We start from the raw sequence: 18,318 nt of genomic DNA, 5'->3' as shown, positions 1-18,318 counted from the left end.
CATACGAAATTCTAACCGTGTATACCCTACTTTGGTCCCTTCTCACCGTAACCCGCATAAGAAAACAAAGAGAAGTCTGCTATAGACTAGATCTTGCTTGCTACAATGTAATTTCTTCCACATACTGGGTAATTGATGACAAATAATGTCCTCTCAATTTATATGTAGAGGGACATATTTATGAGAATGACAAATGAACAGTTTGCTGGTCACTTACCACTTTCTACCTACAAGACAGCCATCAGAAGATTTACCGTGTTTATAAAGGCCACTAGACCAGTGGTTCTCAAGCTGTGGGTCGCTGTGTGATTTCTGCTATGCTAGGTGAGAGTCCTCCTCAGCCCTCTCCTAGCGCAGCAGTGTCAGTTCTCCCACCACGCCGCCAGATGTCGCTGCAGCAGCCGCTTCATCCCTAGATTTTATCGTTGGGGGTCACCACAACATGGCAAATGTTACCAAGGGGCCCGTCCCTAGAGAGGTTGAGAACCACTGCTCTAGGGCAGTGGTCCCCAACCACCGGACCGGTACCGGTCCGTGGATCAAATGGTACCGGGCCGCCCAAGGAACATTAAATTATTTCTAGGGATGTCCCGATACCGATACAAGCATCGGTATCGGGACCGATACAGGGCATTTTGACAAGTACTTGTCAAAATGCCCCGATACAAAGCCCCGAAGCTTGCGTGTTTTTTTAATACTTACCGTGCCGCACCGAGCGTCGCGTCACTGCTGCTCCGGTGGGTGGCGCTCGCGTGTGAGGAAAATCCTTGTGCCTGAGTCCACGGGGCTGGTTTAAGGGAGACAGATCCGCTGTCAGCGCGTAGACCAATCAGATAGCAGGGGCGTGTCAGTCACGAGTTCCAGCGACGCCGCCTCCCTGCAGTTCTTGTGTGCGCGCTCTCACACCGCAATGGGGAGTTTGACACGGCAGCTGGCTGTTGGTCGGAAACGCTGTGCAGAGGGGGCTGAGCTCAGCTGTGGGGCACAGAGAGGTGCAGGTCACCCACCTGGAGTGGAACAATGAGGGTGAGTGCGAACTAAACACGTGACCTGGAAGCGGGGGGAGGGGCTTATAAAGTGATCTCTCTGTCCTTAGTTGCAGTGTTTTTGTTGACAATCAATTAACTGCCTCCTGTCACATGACTGTCACTCTTCCTATGGCTGTCACATGACTGTCACTCTTCCTATGGCTGTCACATGACCGTTTTTTTTTTTACTTACCGCGCCGAGCGGCGCGTCGCTGCTGCTCTGTTAAATCACTTTATATTCATTTTTTGGTGTAACTATTTTATTTTGAAGGCATGTTTAAATACAATTAAATTAAATGTATTAAATCAAAACAATCTAAAATATAAACAATCAACGTCCCCCCCTCAGCGGGCCACGGTAAAATTATCAAACGTTGACCGGTCCGCGGCGATAAAAAGGTTGGGGAGCACTGCTCTAGGGGATCCTATTCATCTCTATGGATGCTATAGTTCAGGGGTAGCCAAACTCCGGCCCCCCAGCTGTGGTGAAACTACAAATCCCATGATACATCTCTCTCCCCCTGCTATACCCCTGGCTACCCCTGCTATAGTTGCATCTGCTCATTGCAGCATATTTGCCCAGGGAAAAATGAACATGAACAATGCCTAATAAAATTTAAAGGCGGGCAGTGTAAAGCAGGTCAGTGCTGCATCTGAGGTCTGGGTTGGGTACACTAGATAGGAAGAGGTGGGGGAAGCTCAAAAGTATAGCCGTACCTAAAAGTTGACCTCCAGGAAATGAAAGCAGAACTCCATCCAAATGTCTTTTAGGCCTTACTTACGTAAAAAAGATACCTCTAATAAGGTGCATCCCACAGCTAGGATTGTTGGCCATTCTAGTCTATTTGCACCTTTATTTAGCAATATTGTATAGCTCATGCTATATTACCTGCCCCCTGCAGCTGCGGCTCTCATATGTGGAAGCCGTAAAGTCTTCCATCCACTCCTCCTTTGCCCTTGCCCATTCACAAAATGCTTTGTATTCTGTGAAAGGGCAAGGGGAGGGAAGGGGTGAAGCAATGACCCTGTGGCTTTGTTGTTTCTTTGTATGAGAGCAGCAGGGGGCAGGAAATATAGCATGAGCTATACAATCTACTCAGGTGAGTATAACTCTCTGTTATTCTCCTTTCTAGACCAAAACGAGCACTGAACCCTTGCAGTGTGGGGGTAGCCCCACTGCAAGGGTTATTAATAATTTCCCCTGGAGTTCTTTTTTAAACTATGCAGAAAAATATTTCACTACTGATCCAAGAATACTACTGGTCAGTGTTACTCATGAATAGCAAGGAGTAGCTGTTACCTGTCCAGCTGAGGTTCATATTTTATGCTGGAACAAACAAAAAAAACCCTACATGACTGCTATCTCCTAGACTAGCAGAATCACACAATGACATGTCTACCCCGCAACTTGGGCAAAACGAAAATCTGTACATTTACCAGATGCCGAATTCACCATTCAGTTACAAACACAAGAGTCTTACCTTCTTTGGCACAGGCCAGACCTCCAGAGCCTCCGCCAATCACCAGCAAATCATAATCATAATGTAAACCTGAAGGACAAAAAAAAAGAAGATGACATGATAACCAAAGCAATCATAATTTACTGACTGTTCAGTTCTATTAGTTTATACCACCACACACATTTTAGGTGCTTTTCTTTTTCAACAAAATGAAGATCTATAGTTCTAAATTATATATATATATATATACATATACATGTAATAAAAATAAAAAACATTCTGCAATTCTGTGTAAATATCACAATGGCATCACAAGACATTTTTGTCCACATACACTGCATAGGAAGCAGAGTTTATGGGGCTCAGATGGTAGGGAAGGTTTAGTAAGACAAGCGCCAGTTCTTTAACCTAACATAACATTTTCAGCCACATTTTCCATGTTAGGGAGAGAAAAATACCAAGAGTGTCAGACAGCTAACTCTGTCCCTATCATCAAGGAATCATTTATTTTTTATTTTGACCAATAAGCCCTGATCAATTATATCTGCCCAATCAGTGCCAACTGGCTCTGAAAATGATGCTTTTATAGAATTCAGCGAGGACGTCACTACATCACTGCGTGCTGAAGTGGGCGGACCCGAGAGTCTTGAAATCTTGCTCTGAATCTCTAAGATACTCATTTGATTGACAAAATGTGAGCGTGTACTAAGGATGATGTGGGCGGGTACACAAGCAATGTTTACAAGCTTAATGTACACACCCACAATCTATACTAAATCTAAACCTATCCCACTGACCACCATGGTGAGGGGACAGCTATCCCACTGACCACCAATTTAAGGAAGCACCTCTCCTTCTCACCACCAATGTAAGTGAGCACCTCTCCCCTTGACCACCAATGTAAAAGGAAACTTTTTCTGATTTCTATTATAATTATTTGTGTAATTTCTTGATTATCATTATAAGATGATGTATAATGTGGGAAGATATTAAACAATTATTAACCCTGTGTGTCAAATATGCTAGGTATGCCACTTTCAATATTTCTTTATTATTATCATATACAACTTACTGATCATGCTAATGTACCATGAGCTGTAGATATCATTTTTTGCAGAGGTTCCCTAAAGCTGGCCATACACCTATAGATTATCTGTAGATTTTCTGTGGTCAGATGGAAAAAGTGCAACAGATTCATCCGTCTACTTAAACTGTGTGGATGGAGGAATCTTCCGCTGGGCCAAGCTTCAGTATCTTGCTAGTCCGCCCCAATCAGATTGTTCAGGTGTTTTGAGAGCCAGCGGGGCCGACTAGCAAGATACTTAAGCTTGGCCCAGTGGGAGATTCCTCCATCCACACAGTTTAGCGTAGATGGAGGAATCTGTTGCACTTTTTCCATCTGACCACAGAAAATCTGCAGATAATCTATAGGTGTATGGCCAGCATAAAACCCATAAATAATTGTAAGGGTTCCTCCATATTAAAAATAGTTTGAGAAGGGTCGCTTTGGACATTAGAGCTACCAATGAGCTAAATTATTTAGAACATATGACCGATTCCATACTTGTAGTTTCATCCATGTTGAGTAAAATCTGGGGTGTACTTTTGGCAACCTCTTTTAGTGAAAACTCTAGTTTCTCAGTTGTCATACTGATCCAGTGGCTTTCCAACATGATCATACAGACCTGGAATAAGCATGCAAATAAGGATTTCAGATTTAATGGCTGCACGCATTAGGGCTGAATCAACTAATCGAATTAAATCGATAATAAGAATCGTTGTCAATGATTCTCATTATCGATTAGTTGGTGTGGATCTCCTGCTTCTCTCCTCCGTGCCAGGAGCTGGTGTTTCATGGACTTTGTGTCCCCTCCAATCCCCGCCACTCCCAGAGGAGACACAGACCCCTGCAGCTGGTGCCCAGCGGTGAGAGCTCCCCTAAACCCCCCCTTCCCAACCGCATCAGCTCTGTAGCTCTCTCCTCCCTGCTGGAAGCCTGCTGCAGTCTGTGTCCCCTTCGATACCCGCTGCTCTCCCCTGCCTATATCGGCAGAGGCAGCGGGGATCAGATGGGGGCACGGAGCCGATCCACCTATCAGCACCCATCGGGGAGCGGAGAGCAGTGACAGGGCCAAGCCTGAAGTGGGGAGGTGCGGAAAAGGGGGACGTTTAGTAAATATGTGAAATATTTGCAGATCGTTCCCTGTGATATTCAAACATTGCAGTACTGTGTTTGTAAATAATTGAGGACATAGTATTCAGATACTGTGTCCCCAATTATGAACAGGAAGTGCTCTACCTCACTTCTTGTTCATTCATGATTGTGAACTTAGTAAACAGATACTATCTTTTTTTTTACATTTATTTAAAAAAGGAAATTCCTGATATTCCCCCAAAGCCCCTGACAGTAAAGTTAAAAAAAATAATAAAAGAAAAAGTTAAAAAATAAATAAAGCCCCCCCCCCCCCTTGTAAAAAAAAAATGTCATTCACAATTTGAGCCTGACAAATTCTGGTGCGGGAAGTGTTTTGCAGTGCTATTCATTTCAATGGCACACTAAACGCGCCTCCCGCCCACAGTGTGATCACCGGCTCCGGAATGCGCAGTACTGCAATGCCATGCGTTCCAGTGGGGTGCGATTGCAAAAAAATTGTGTATGCAGTTTTACTCTGAAGTAAACTTTGTTTGTAACACTCAGTTTGTGTATTTTATTTTATATTAAGGATGGTACTTAATTTTCTTTATCCGATTATTGGAAAAAATACATCAGCCAACTAATTGATTATCAAAATGATCATTAGTTGCAGCCCTAGCATGCATTTTCCCAGCCAGTGACTCATGAACTACTGAAGTCATTAGATCAGCATGACAGGACAGTTTTCAGCATGAAAGCAGTAATCAAAGGCTCACACACTTCCTATTAAAGGAGAACTATGGGGGGTCAGGGCTTTTCCCCATAGTTCTCCTAAGGGTAACGGGAGGACACAAACTAGCGTCCGCTCGTCAACCTAAGCTCAGTATACCGCGAGCTACAGCTCGCGGTATACTGAGACACTGCAGCTGAAGCGGATCCCTACAATTATGTCTGGATCCGCCCAGCTGCGTGAGTGACAGCTGGCTCTGCCTATCTAGAGGCAGAGCCAGCTGTACCCGCCCCCTCCCCCGTGCAGTCCGCCAGTCAGCGCTGGCGGATCGGAGCTGGGAGGGGGGAATCCAGCCCTCCCCTGTCACGGCAGAGAGCCGTGATAAGATCGAAGTGAGTGAGCGCCGGTATGTGTTCGCTCACCTCCCGATCTACTGAGCCGACCTGTGACAGTCTCATTGTCACAGGTCAGCTAGAACTATGAGGTGAGTGAAAAGACCTCGCCTCATAGTTCTCCTTTAAGTGGTACAGGGCAGGAAGTGAAGAGAAATATCCCCATGAGGCACAGATGGTGTAAACTACCTAAATTTTGCTATTCCCTACTCTATCCAAAATGGAAAAAAATGATTTGACTTTAGGATTGACTTTAAACCAAAACAAGCAAATGAGACAACTCCTGATCAAAACTTCTTGGCCCGGCCTGGAACAGTAGACAGAAGTGGCAACCACCTGGGGCACTTTAAGGGCAAGACCTGCAACCTTCTTTGTCCTTGTCCCAGCAGTGGATCCAGGTCAGTGACCCTATCATCTGTCACTGCCAGTACAGAAGCCATGGGGTGAACATGACAGGCCGCAAAATACCATTATTTTTTTTAAAAAGGATCAGCAACATGACCCTACACATATCTGTCAGTGCAGGTTCTCTTCCAACAACCCCACAACACTGATCAACTGAATCCCAGGAACACATCATAGGGCCTTTATTCTGCATAATCCCATCTACAGTGATACTCCTCCCTATTGCAGGCCAGGTCAAAGTAGGACTAATCTCTGGAACTACAAGTGCCAGCATGCCCTGCAACTGAAAGAGCGCCTGCCCGCTCCTAGTACAGCTATGACAGCCCGGAACCCCAGCGCAGTGTACCTGCCAGTCCCCGGCTACAACTGTGCGCAATTGTCACCCTTCTCCCAGCCGAGCACCGCCACAGAGCCGCCATGTGTGTCAGGACCCCACGGGGCTGCCCGCCGTGCGCCTGTCAGGACCAACCGAAATCTCTCACCACAAGCGGCGTAGCGGGTGTGACAGTGTCAGCGAGACCACCGACATGAATGTTATTTTATTTTACATAGTCTGATTCGAGCTATGATCTAGAGGTCAGGCCACGCCCCCTGTCACATGACCGCGAACGGTTCCTGGAGCTGACCTGTCATGTGACAACATAGCATGACGCTGGATCTGTATGCCTCGCGTGTGTTGTTGTGTGCTCTGCTCTGCTAGTGGAATGTCTCTTATTTCATATGATATATACATAATAATATGAAGCTGGATTCCTCAGTTTATTTCATTATTTGAGATTTTAATAATTTTGTAAACTATACAGTCGGTTTTAAATCAGAACTCTGAGAGGAAAAAAAATTCTTAACCCTTGCAGTAGGGCTGACCCGCACTGCAAGGGTTAAGTGCTCATTTGTGCCTAGGATAAAAGCAATAAAGTCATACTCACCTGAACCTTGGATCCGGCTGGCTGTGAAAGCGCTCCCTCCAGCCTGTCTTCTTCCCCACTGCGGCAATGGTATGCCCCTCTGTCCTCACGTCCCTATACACTGTGTATAGAACATGATGACTCAGGGACCTTAGACGGCTGCAGCAGAGGGGGAGCGACGCAGAAGGGACCGATCCGGTCCAAGTGCTGGCCACCTCCGAGGATAAGGTGAGTATAACTTTATTTTTGAACCTAGATAGAAATGAGCACTTAACCCTTGCAGTGCAGGGGTGGTCCCGCTGCAAGGGTTTAGACTTTCTTTCCAAGTTTTTCTTTAACACTTTTTGATCTATGAAGAGGGGGGCGCTGTGATGCTTTGCAGTGAAAAGTGTTCATTGATCTGTAGGCGTGCTTTACTCATAATTAAAGCTGAACTCCAGATACTATTAGGCCTTGTTCACAACTAGGCATTTCAACGTGTTTTTATTGTTAAAAAAACGCCTGTTGCACAGAAAAGTTCATGAGCTACTTTGAGGCATATACAGCGCGTTTTTGGTCCATAGACAGGGCTGGACTGGCCATAGGGCATACCGGGCATTTGCCCGTTGGGCTGGGCCGAACACTGTCAGCCTGATTGTGTTCAGCCCAGCCGCCCCGCTATGTCTGATGCATCGCGTTCTCCGGGCAGTGAGAGTCAGAGAGTGACCTCTCTGATCCAGCCGACCGGCCAGTCAGCGGTCCGGCCACCTCCACTCCAATCAGGAGGAAGGGGGGGCGCCGGGGCGTACTGACCATTCGGCCGCGGTCGTCACTGCTGCTCCCGGCCACGTCTGCCTGATCCAGCCAGCCCGAATCGCATACCGAAGCGATCCGGGCTGGCTGGATCAGGTAGATGCGGCCTTCCAATGAGGAGCAAGCGGCGGCCCGATTAGTTAAACAGTAGAAAGGTATCATGGCACACTCACAAACCAGCATGTAAAACAACTTGTCTCACCACTAAGGATAATAACAGAGGTTTGGATACACGTCTTCTGCAGAAAATGTGAAAGCCGAAGACGTGTATCCAAACCTCTGTTATTAACCTAGTGATGAGACAAGTTGTTATACATGCTGGTTTGTGAGTGTGCCATGATACCTTTCTGCTGTTTTACTGTTCAAAGCCCATTTCATGTGCACCTTACTGTACAACTGGTGACAAATTGTTGAGTGCGTTTGTCATTTGTTTTGCTGGCCCGATTAGTTAGCCGCATCTGATGCAGGCAGACTGGTCGTGAGCAGCGGTGACAGCCGCGGCCGAATGATCAGTACGCCCCGGCGTAGGGTAAGCTCTATTTTTTGCGTTTGCAGTGTAACGAAAAGCTGGCAAAGTTTTGCCGCGCGTTCAGTCGCACTGTGGGCGGGGAAGCGGTACCATTGAATACAATGCACTGCACGCCCCAAAACGAGGGGGGAAGTTTCACAGCGATCGTGGTGTGTTCCAGCAGCTACTGCTCTGGAATGCACTAGAGCGGCAACAATTATTCGATTCAGTTGATTAAAATCTCCAGGTCTGCACACCTGCTTTGCCCATTATGAGGAGATCCCACCATCCTTGTACTGAGTTCCCGGATCTTGGGGGGGGGGGGCGTCAGTCACAGTTTTGCACAAGCTTGGCCAAACGCAGGCAAACTGGGTTCACACTAACTCCCTGCACATCATTTATGAAACGGATGTTCTTGGATACCGAGAATATGCTCCATACCCGGTGAATATTCGGTGAGTGTACAATGAACGTACTTCATAAAAGGGTGAATCTTGCCAAGTCAATATTGGGTAAATGTGTACAAAAGAATGGTGAATTTGCCATAAAATTCATAATAAATATGCCCCTAAAATGTGTGTGAAATGAGATAAATTGCATAATAAGATTTGTTTGGACTATCTGTTTAAGTCCTGCCACCATCTAGAATGTGGGATGTTCAAACTATATCATTTTTTTAAATCTGATTCAAAAATAGTTATCTATAATAAGATGTATACCACCTCCTGGATTGCTACCCTTGATTGATCATTAACAAATACATCGATGCCACCTATGCTATACTTCCCACTCTGCAACACGATTGCTGCAGCTCTCCTACACAGAAGTCGTACTATCCACCCCTACTCTCTCCTGTCCATTCACAGAATGCTTTGTATTTTGTCAATGATTCAACAGAATATAAAGAAGGAAATGTATGAAAACTGGAGCCTACTGAATCTGGAGCAGTTTCCTAGGGCAACCAATCAGCTTCCATCTTTCATTAAAGGTGCCCAAACACTGCTCGATTCTCGTACGAGAATCGTGGGAAATCCCGCGATCGTACGAGAATCGAGCAGTGTGAACGGAGACGTGCGACCGTTTCTACTGTACGGTCGCACGTCTTTTGTCTAAGGAGCACGGCTGGTTTGAACGGTGCTCGGGAGACACATGGCGAACGGGCCGGTGTGCGCACGCGCACACTGCCCGTTCAGCATTGCGGTCATCAGAAGCCCCCCCCCTCAGGGGGGCGGGCTTGCGATGATCGAGAGTACGATCTGCCTGTCCAAGATGGGCAGATCGTACGTTTTTTTAATCACTTTACAACCATCGCAAGACTAAGGTCTTGCGATGGTTGTAAAGTGTATGGCCACCTTTACAAAGCTGAACTGAACAAAATGAAGAGAGAAACTGATTAGTTGCCTCGGGCAATGGCCCCAGATTTTGCATGCTTCAGTTTTGATAAATTCCCCCCAAAGTGTTCTTTGAATGGACAAGGGATGAGGAGGGACAGATAAACAACAGTGCAGCTTCTGTGTAGGACAGCCAAAGCTCTCGTGTTGCAGCACTGGAAGTATAGCAAAAACTATACTTCCCAGCATCAATTAAATTGTAAATAATTATTTATTTCCGTTCATTGAAGGACACAGGGCAACAGATCGTAGATCCTCAATGGTAGGGTATATCGCCACCTGCAGGAGTAGGACTCCTAGGCACAAAACTAAAGACAAGACAGCATAGGGGTGGCCCAACCCCCCACTTGCTGACAAGTCTCCAGTTTTTTGCCTAGCATCAGGAGTAAGGAGCTAAAAAGTTTTCTCTGGAAATTTTTTCCTTTCCTCCATTTTTGTTGCTGTTTCTTCAAGCAAGTGTCACCAGGGCGACACACTGGATGTTTGTAGATCCTTGTAGTCTCCCCTGCGTGACCGACAAGCGCATGCAGACTCTGCCACGGTGGGTCGGCTGCGACATTTGGTTCCTCTCGACGGGTGCATATGATAGGAGGTCCTGGCCTACCTGTCACAGCACTCCGCGCAGGCTGGTGGCGCCGCGACTACGGTCGGGGGCATTGTGTCCACCGCTCCCCTGCTCGTCCTGGCTGTGGATCTTCGAAGGGCCTGGAGTCTGACCGTTTCCCTGCGGGGGTATGTATGTGGTGGTGGTGACTGTCGAGGGGATTGTGGCATCTTCGGGTGGTAAGATGCTGTGCTGGGGCTGCGCTGTTTCTGTCACAGCTGCATCTCCTGGCTGTCTGTTCCCCCCTCCCTCCTACCTTGTGGTGTTCAGTCTGGCTGGGCCAGTAGGTGGCTTGGGCTCCTGTGGGGGTTTGCCGCTGTGGGGCTAAGGGCTGTGGGGGTGTTCTGCTGCTGCAGCGTGTGCTGACGCCGCACGTACGGCGGCCGCTACTCGAGGCCCTGGTCTGATTGCGGCCCTCAATCACTACTGCTTGTTCGGCGGCCGCGGCCGCTACTCGAGGCCCTGGTCTGGTTGTGGCCTCCAGGCGGCTCCGCGGCCGCCATCTTGGATGTGGGCAAGCGCCCTTTCTAGCATGTCACTTCTGCCCAGGCTTCCTCTCAGCCTCGGGCGGATGGGGAGTGTATTCCTTTCGGCCTGGGACGCCGCAGAAGAAGGACACAGGGTGCAGCTCTCCTCCACCTTGCAGAGTCGGAGCTGGTACTGGGCTGAGACAGTGACGCTGGGGGTCGTGAGTACTGCGTGGTCTCTCTCTCTCTTGCCTGTGGTGGTCTCCGGTCTGTGGGCCGGTTTTGTGTGGAGTATGCCATGGATCGCAGGGATGATTCCTCTGCATTGACTTGCGAGGGCTGTGGGCTGCGCTCTGCGGACCCCACTAGGTCCCCTCTTTGTGCGACCTGTTTGCCCTAGGAGGAAGAGGAACTTCCCACCACGTCGCCGCGTCCTGATCCTAGTGATTCTTTGCAGCCTGATTCGGCCAGTGAGGATGAGGGCGCGTCTACGCTCCTGGTTCAGGAACGTGAGATGGTCTCCGCGCTGTCAGCGAGACCCTGAAAATTGATGATGCTGCTTGCTCTTCCGCGCTGCCACCAGTGCAGTTTGGGACGCAAAAGAGTAGGCGTTCCGCCAAAGTGTTTCCTTACATCCCCTTTTTCGATGACTTTATTTATAAGGAGTGGAAGCGGCCTACCAAGTCCTTTGTGGTCCATAAGCGTTTCTCGGTTCGCTATCCCTTTGAGGAGGCCTTTGTGTCTAAGTGGTTTTCTCCGCCAGCGGTGGACCCCCCGGTCTCTCGCTTAAACAAGGCCACGGTAATCCCTGTGTCGGCGGTGACGCTTCGACCGGATGCTTTGGCTTAAGTGCTGGTCGGCTGATCAGGCTTCAAAGAAGGCTCTGGCAGAATTACCCTTTACCTTGGATGAGATCATTAAGGATCTGACAGGGGGTAAGAGTACCTTTCTTCCCCAGGCGTGCAAGAAAGAGCAGCGCCGGAAGCCTGGGCCCACTTTCTGCGCTCACAAGCGGCTTTTTCGTCGCCCTCTTGGGTCCGGGAGCTGGTTTCTTCGGGCTACAAGATCGAATTTCTGTCCCGTCCGGGGAAGCGGTTCTTCCCGTCCAACACGCGACTCTCTCCTTCGCAGTTGGCGGATCTCCGTCGCGCTGAGGTGGACCTTTTGTCCCAGGGGGTGATCGTGCCGGTTCCCTGCTCGGAAAGGTTCAAAGGGTTTTATTCAAACCTGTTTACCGTGCCCAAGAAAGAGGAGGTTCGGCCTATCCTGGACCTTAAAAGCTTTTTGTGCGGGTCCGTCGGTTCCGGATGGAGTCGATGAGGTCCGTGGTGGCCTGGCTTCGTCAGGGAGATCTGCTGGCATCCATGGACATCACGGATGCCTACCTTCATGTACCCGTTTGTGAGTCTCATCAGCGATAGCTTCGCGGTGGGGGAGGAGCATTTTCAATTTTTGGCGCTGCCTTTCGGGCTGGCGTCTGCTCCGCGGGTGTTCACCAAGGTGCTTGCCCCGATTCTGGCACTGTTGCGTTGTCGGGGGGTTTCGATCGTGGGCTACCTGGACGATCTGCTTCTGTGGGCGAAGTCGCACTCCTCTCTGGTGACGGCTCTGGAGGTCAGGGTACGGTCCTTGGAGGAGTTCGGTTGGCTCCTGAACCTCCGGAAGTCTTGTCTGGTGCCTTCTCCACGCCTGGAGTATCTGGGCCTAGTTCTGGACACTGTCGCGGCCCGGGTTTTTCTCCCTCGGGACAAGCTCCTGAAACTTCGTTCCAAAGTACGGCTGCTGTGGACTCGCCGGTGGTCGCCCATTCGCTTTTGCATGCAGGTCCTGGGTCTCATGGTGGCCTCCTTCGAGGCGGTGTCCTTTGCACAGCAACACACCAGGACCCTGCAGAGGAACATCCTGGTACGGTGGGACAAGTCCCCCCTATCCTTGGACAGGGAAATTCAGGTGTCTCGGGAGGCGAGAGCCTCCTTGCGGTGGTGGCTTCATTCTCCGGCCTTGGTGCGGGGGAAGTCTTTCCTTCCTGTGCACTCGACGGTAGTCACCACGGATGCCAGCCTTTGGGGCTGGGGGTGGATTCCTGGGTGCCTTGACCGTGCAGGGTCGTTGGTCGCCGGAGGAGTCCCGTCTGTCGATAAATGTGTTGGAACATTGGTCGACCCGGCTTCAGGATCAGGCGGTTCGGGTCCAGTCGGACAACACTACCGCTGTGGCGTACATCAACCACCAGAGCAGCACAAAAAGCGTGGCCGCAGGTTGAGAGGTGTTCGGGATTCTCTCCTGGGCAGAGAATCGGGTCCTGGCTCTCTCTGCGGTCTACATCACGGAGGTGGGCAATTGGCAGGCCGACTCCCTCAGTCGCCAGTCGGTGGACCCGGGAGAGTGGTCACTGCACCCGGAAGTTTTTCAGCAGCTCTGTCTTCGGTGGGGGACGCCGGAGGTGGATCTTCTGAAAGGTGGACTGGTTTGTGGCCCGGGCCCTGGATCCCTGGGCAGAGGAGGTGGATGCCCTGGTGGCTCCTTGGGGTCATTACGGCCTAATTCATGCCTTTCCTCCACTGTATCTGTTGCCTCGGCTTCTGCGATGAATCACGGCCGAGAACGTCACCGTCGTCCTTGTGGCCTCGGAGAGCGTGGTACGCGGACGTGGTTCTGCTAGTGTTGGACGCCTGTGACGGCTGCCTGTGCGCCCAGATCTTCTGTCCCAGGGACCTGTGTTCCATCCTTCTTTACAGTCGCTGGCTTTGACGGCGTGGCTGTTGAGAGCCAGGTCCTGAAGGACCGGGGGTTGTCCGATGCGGTCATTTCCACTATGCTCAGGGCGCGCAAAGCGGTTTCTAGAAAGATTTACCATCGCACGTGGAGGGCCTATTTTGCCTGGTGTGAGGCTGGGGCCCTGTCCCCGCGTTTGTTCTCCATCAGCAGAATTCTTGCGTTCTTGCAGCGCGGGGTGGCTCAAGGGCTGGCCTTGAGCACTGTAAAGGGCCAAATTTCTGCTTTGGCTGTGCTTTTCCAGCGCCCTTTGGCGTCTAATGCTCTGGTTTGTTCAGGGGGTGATGCGCATTACTCCCCCTGTCCGCTCGCCTTTGGCACCGTGGGATCTGAATCTGGTGCTTTGGGGTTGCAGGAATCTCTATTTGAACCTCTTTGGGAAATTCCGCTTTTGTCTTTTTTTGTCACAAAAGGTGGCCTTTTTGGTGGCCATCACTTCCGTTCGGCGGAGTCTTGTCCTGCAAGTCCCCGTTGCTGGTGTTGCATAGGGACAAGGCGGTTCTCCGTCCTTGGCCGGCTTTCCTGCCTAAGGTTGTGTCGACATTCCACCTGAATGTGGACATTGTCTTTCCTTCCCTGTGTCCGAAGCCGGTTCATAGGAAGGAACATGCGCTTCACTGTTTAGATGTGGTTCGCGCTCTCCGTGTTTATTTGGAAGCTAAGGCTTCTTTCCGCGAGACCGACTCCTTGTTCGTGCCACGGAGTGCCCTCATCTCTCGGTGGATTCAAAATGTTATTCCGGCGTACGCCGTTAAGGGGCGTGAGCCTCCTTTCCCTGTCACTGCCCATTCTACTAAGGCTGTTGGGGCTTCCTGGGCCTTCCGTCATGGGGCCACTGTTTCTCAGGTTTGTAAGGCCGCTACATGGTCTTCTGTTGACACCTTTGTTAAGTTTTACAAGGTGGATGTTTTGGCATCGGCGGATGCTGGTTTGGGGCGCAAAGTGTTGCAGGCGGCTCTTTGAGGGGTCCTTTGGGTATTTGGTTGTTGTTACCCATCCCTCAGTGTGTACTGCTTGGTGACGTCCCTACCATTCAGGATCTACGATCTGTTGCCCTGTGTCCTTCAATGAACGAGAGAGAAAATAGGATTTTTGTACTCACCGTAAAATCCTTTTCTCTCCGTTCATTGAAGGACACAAATGTTGCCCTCTTTTATGGGGGGTACACTCCTAACTGCTTGTTACTTACTGGAGACTTGTCAGCAAGTGGGGGGTTGGGCCACCAGCAGGGGCCGCCCCTAGGCTGTCTTGTCTTTTGTTATGTGCCTTGCGTCCTACTCCTGCAGGTGGCGATATACCCTACAGTTCAGGATCTACGATCTGTTGCCCTGTGTCCTTCAATGAACGGAGAGAAAAGGATTTTACGGTGAGTACAAAAATCCTATTTTTTTATTAATTGTAATTAAAAATAATTTTTCCCCGAGTTGTGCCTTAAATTCTGTCAACCAAATGAAAGGTGACTGCTATAGGTGAAAAGCATAGCAGCAGTTGTCATCTAACCCCAGTTGTTTAGACCCCTACATCTCCAGTATTTATTCAAAGCATTATATATAAGAATGAAATGAATATATATAAGAATGAAATTAATAAACATGTTGCTATTTGACATGAGACATAGTTTGCAACTTAAAGGAGAACTATGGGGTCAGTGTTTTTCCCCATAGTTCTCCTTAGGGTAACGGGAGGACACAAACTAGCGTCCTACCCGTCACCCTAAGCTCAGTATATCGCGAGCTACAACACGCGGTATACTGAGACGCCGAAGCCCTGGGTGAGGGAGGCTGAGACATATCTGCCCATTCTTACTGCTTGGGGTCTGCCAGTAAGAAAGTTGGAGATCCACTGACACATAGATGGGCTAATCCCCAGATGTTTCAACTTGGTGGTAAGTATGGAGGGAATTATAGTGTTGAACGCTGAACTGTAGTCAACAAACAACATCCTGACATAGTCAACATAGTCTATCTAGAGGCAGAGCCAGCTGTACCCTCCCCGTCCGTTCCGCCAGTCAGCGCTGGCAGATCGGAGAGGGGAATCCAGTCCCTATCCCTGTCACGGCAGAGAGCCGTGACAGGATCGAGAGGCGAGCGAACCCGGTATGTGTTCGCTCACCTCCCGATCTACTGTGCCGACCTGTGACAGTCTCATTGTCACAGGTCGGCTAGAACTATGAGGTGAGTGAAAAGCACTCACCTCATAGTTCTCCTTCTAAGCTCACAATATAGTAGAGTGGGCAAAGAGTTTTTGCAGAGTCATGATGAATACACAGCTATTGGATGTGAGATCATTGAGACATATTCTGTATACTGAAATAAAAAATGAACTTTGACTTATCACAATGCTGATGAAATTACAAATATACATAGGTTAAGAATTAACTTAAAGGTACACACTACTCAGTACTGACAAGTAGCGTTAATGGTTTATGATATTCAACACATTATATGTTGCGGGCGCTGCATAATTTGTAAGTTATAAGTAGCGTTAATTGTTTACAGGGAGTCTGTACAACTAAATTGCTCAATACATCAGTTTTTCATGGAGGCATTGCTGTTATTTCTCCATCCATTAACTCTCTTTTGTCAGTAATCTGGAGATCTGAGAATACTTACTTATGATGTAGGTGAGAAATTCCCAAACATACCTAGAGTAGGCTCTTCACTGCCTCTTACATTCAGAAAAACTTTCATTAAAAAATCAGCACTGAGAAGTTTTTCAAAGCCATCAGTTCTGGCAGAGTGCATGCAATTAGTGATAGGAAAAGCAAAGAAAAAGAGAGAAAGTTACACTGATACAGACTCAGAAACTATGTTCCCAATGTCCCTTTCTTAATTTTGGTCATAGTGGGTTAAAGAAGATTCATATTAAAGAGTAAGTGCACATTAAACAAAGTGCAAACATTCTTTTTGCCCCCCTTCCCCTCATCTAATTGATCACATCCTATCCTATTGACATGAATGGCACCGACACGCCCCCTCCCGCCCCAGAACACGGCAGTGACGTCCGGTACCTTTGGTTCCGGGAGAGGCATTCCCTAGCGTCGCTCCCAGCACGTCCCGCCCCTACCCGGACCCCAAGCTAGTGTGAAGGAGGAAGGGAGGAGACAGGGAGAAGCCTCCCTGTCCCTCACTTGCTCGTCCCTACTGAGACATCGAGATTGATGGCCTCAGTGGGTTTTTTTTTCTTTTTTTGATTGGACAGCTTGGAGCAATGGCGCTTTGCCATTGGTCCAAGCCATCCCCAGAGCTCATGCCTCTAACAAAGAGTACAAAGAGTAGAGACTGTGACAGCTCTTGCTTCAATAGTTAGGTTACACAAGCAGTGGGGAAGCCCGCTGCTGTGTAACCTAACTACCTGTCAAAAGCCAGACGCAGCTCTGCATGTCATTAACAGGCAGCACTCCATCCATGACAGGTTACACAGCGGGGAGGCTTTCCCTGCTGTGTAACCTGATAGAAGCCGATCTGAATGGAGAAAAAGCTGTCAGATTCAGAGTTGAAGCTGACAGCTTTTTCCTCCATATTAATAGGTGAGGCCCTGCCTCCCCTGACCGCACGTCCCTGGAGCATGGCCCAGCTTCATGTATGCGATCCAGTGCGTTCCAGTCGCGAAGTGCACCGGGACGCACTGGATATGGTGTGACTGGGTCCTCAGTGTCACACGTCGGCTCTAATGGGGAAGAGTGTATTTCACTCTCACCCCATAATTCTCCTTTTAAAGGAGAACTATGAGATGAGTGCTTTTCACTCATCCTCATAGTTCTAGCCGACCTGTGACAATGAGCCCATCACAGGTCGGGTCAGTAGATCGGGAAGTGAGCGAACACATACTGGCGCTCGCTCACTTCTCGATCCGGTCACGGCTCTCTGCCGTGACAGGGGAGGGACTGGATTCCCCCCTCCCCGCTCCGATCCTCCAACGCTGACTGGCGGAACGAATGGGGGAGGGGGTGGGTACAGCTGGCTCTGCCTCTAGATAGGCAAAGCCAGCTGTCACTCACGCAGCTGGGCGGATCCAGACATAATTGTCGGGATCCGCTTCAGCTGTGGCGTCTCAGTATACCGCTAGCTGTAGCTCGCGGTATACTGAGCTTAGGGTGACAGGAGGACGCTAGTTTGTGTCCTCCCGTTACCCTAAGGAGAACTATGGGGAAAAGCCCTAACCCCATAGTTCTCCTTTAATGTGCAGTATTTCATATTGACATATACATTATAAACCAGTACCAAATTCACTTTAAGGTAAACATTGCAATAATAATGTAAAACAAATGCTCACTAGCAGTGCACTATATTTATTTTCCCTTTTCTTCAACATCCATTTTGTCTATACACATAATGAACTTTGTGTGTGTACACGTCACCTAAAGCAGTGGTCCCCAACCCCCGGTCCACGGACCGGTACCAGTCCGCGGATCAAATGGTACCGGGCCGCACAGTCTCAGTGCGGTCCGGTCCTGCAATATGGGGCAGTGCAGGGTCCCGGTGTTCGAACACTGCCGACGGGCTTCACAGTGAGGGGGCGGGTCCTGTGACTCACCTCCCCTCCCGGACACGTCCATAGTAACAGGAGGCGGGAGGGGAGGTGAGTCACAGGAGGCGTGTGTGTGTCACACGTCCCGCCCCGCCCCCTGCAGTGCACACATCAAAACTCCCTGGCTGGGTAAGTCCGAGTTTTTTCGGTAAAATTATTAAACGTTGACCGGTCCGCGGCGATAAAAAGGTTGGGGA

General features: G+C 49.3%; 1 protein-coding gene across 1 annotated transcript in view; it reads right to left on the bottom strand.

The window, feature by feature from the left end:
- The window catches only part of TXNRD2 (thioredoxin reductase 2), a 78,181-nt gene extending 71,541 nt beyond the window's left edge, over nucleotides 1-6,640 (bottom strand). Inside the window, exons 1-2 of the mRNA XM_018556980.1 lie at nucleotides 6,496-6,640; nucleotides 2,510-2,578 (exon numbers count right to left, since the gene is read on the bottom strand). Of these exons, the coding sequence (XP_018412482.1) occupies nucleotides 2,510-2,578; nucleotides 6,496-6,568 (142 nt within the window). The 5' untranslated portion in view covers nucleotides 6,569-6,640. The remainder of the gene's footprint in view (nucleotides 1-2,509; nucleotides 2,579-6,495) is intronic.
- Between the last annotated feature and the right edge of the window lie 11,678 nt (nucleotides 6,641-18,318).

Source organism: Nanorana parkeri, unplaced genomic scaffold, assembly GCF_000935625.1.
Source record: "Nanorana parkeri isolate BGI_ZX_2015 unplaced genomic scaffold, ASM93562v1 scaffold260, whole genome shotgun sequence".
NCBI classification, from domain to species: domain Eukaryota; kingdom Metazoa; phylum Chordata; class Amphibia; order Anura; family Dicroglossidae; genus Nanorana; species Nanorana parkeri.
The sequence above is the reverse complement of the archived record's forward strand: the minus strand, read 5'-3'. Positions and strand labels throughout refer to the sequence as shown.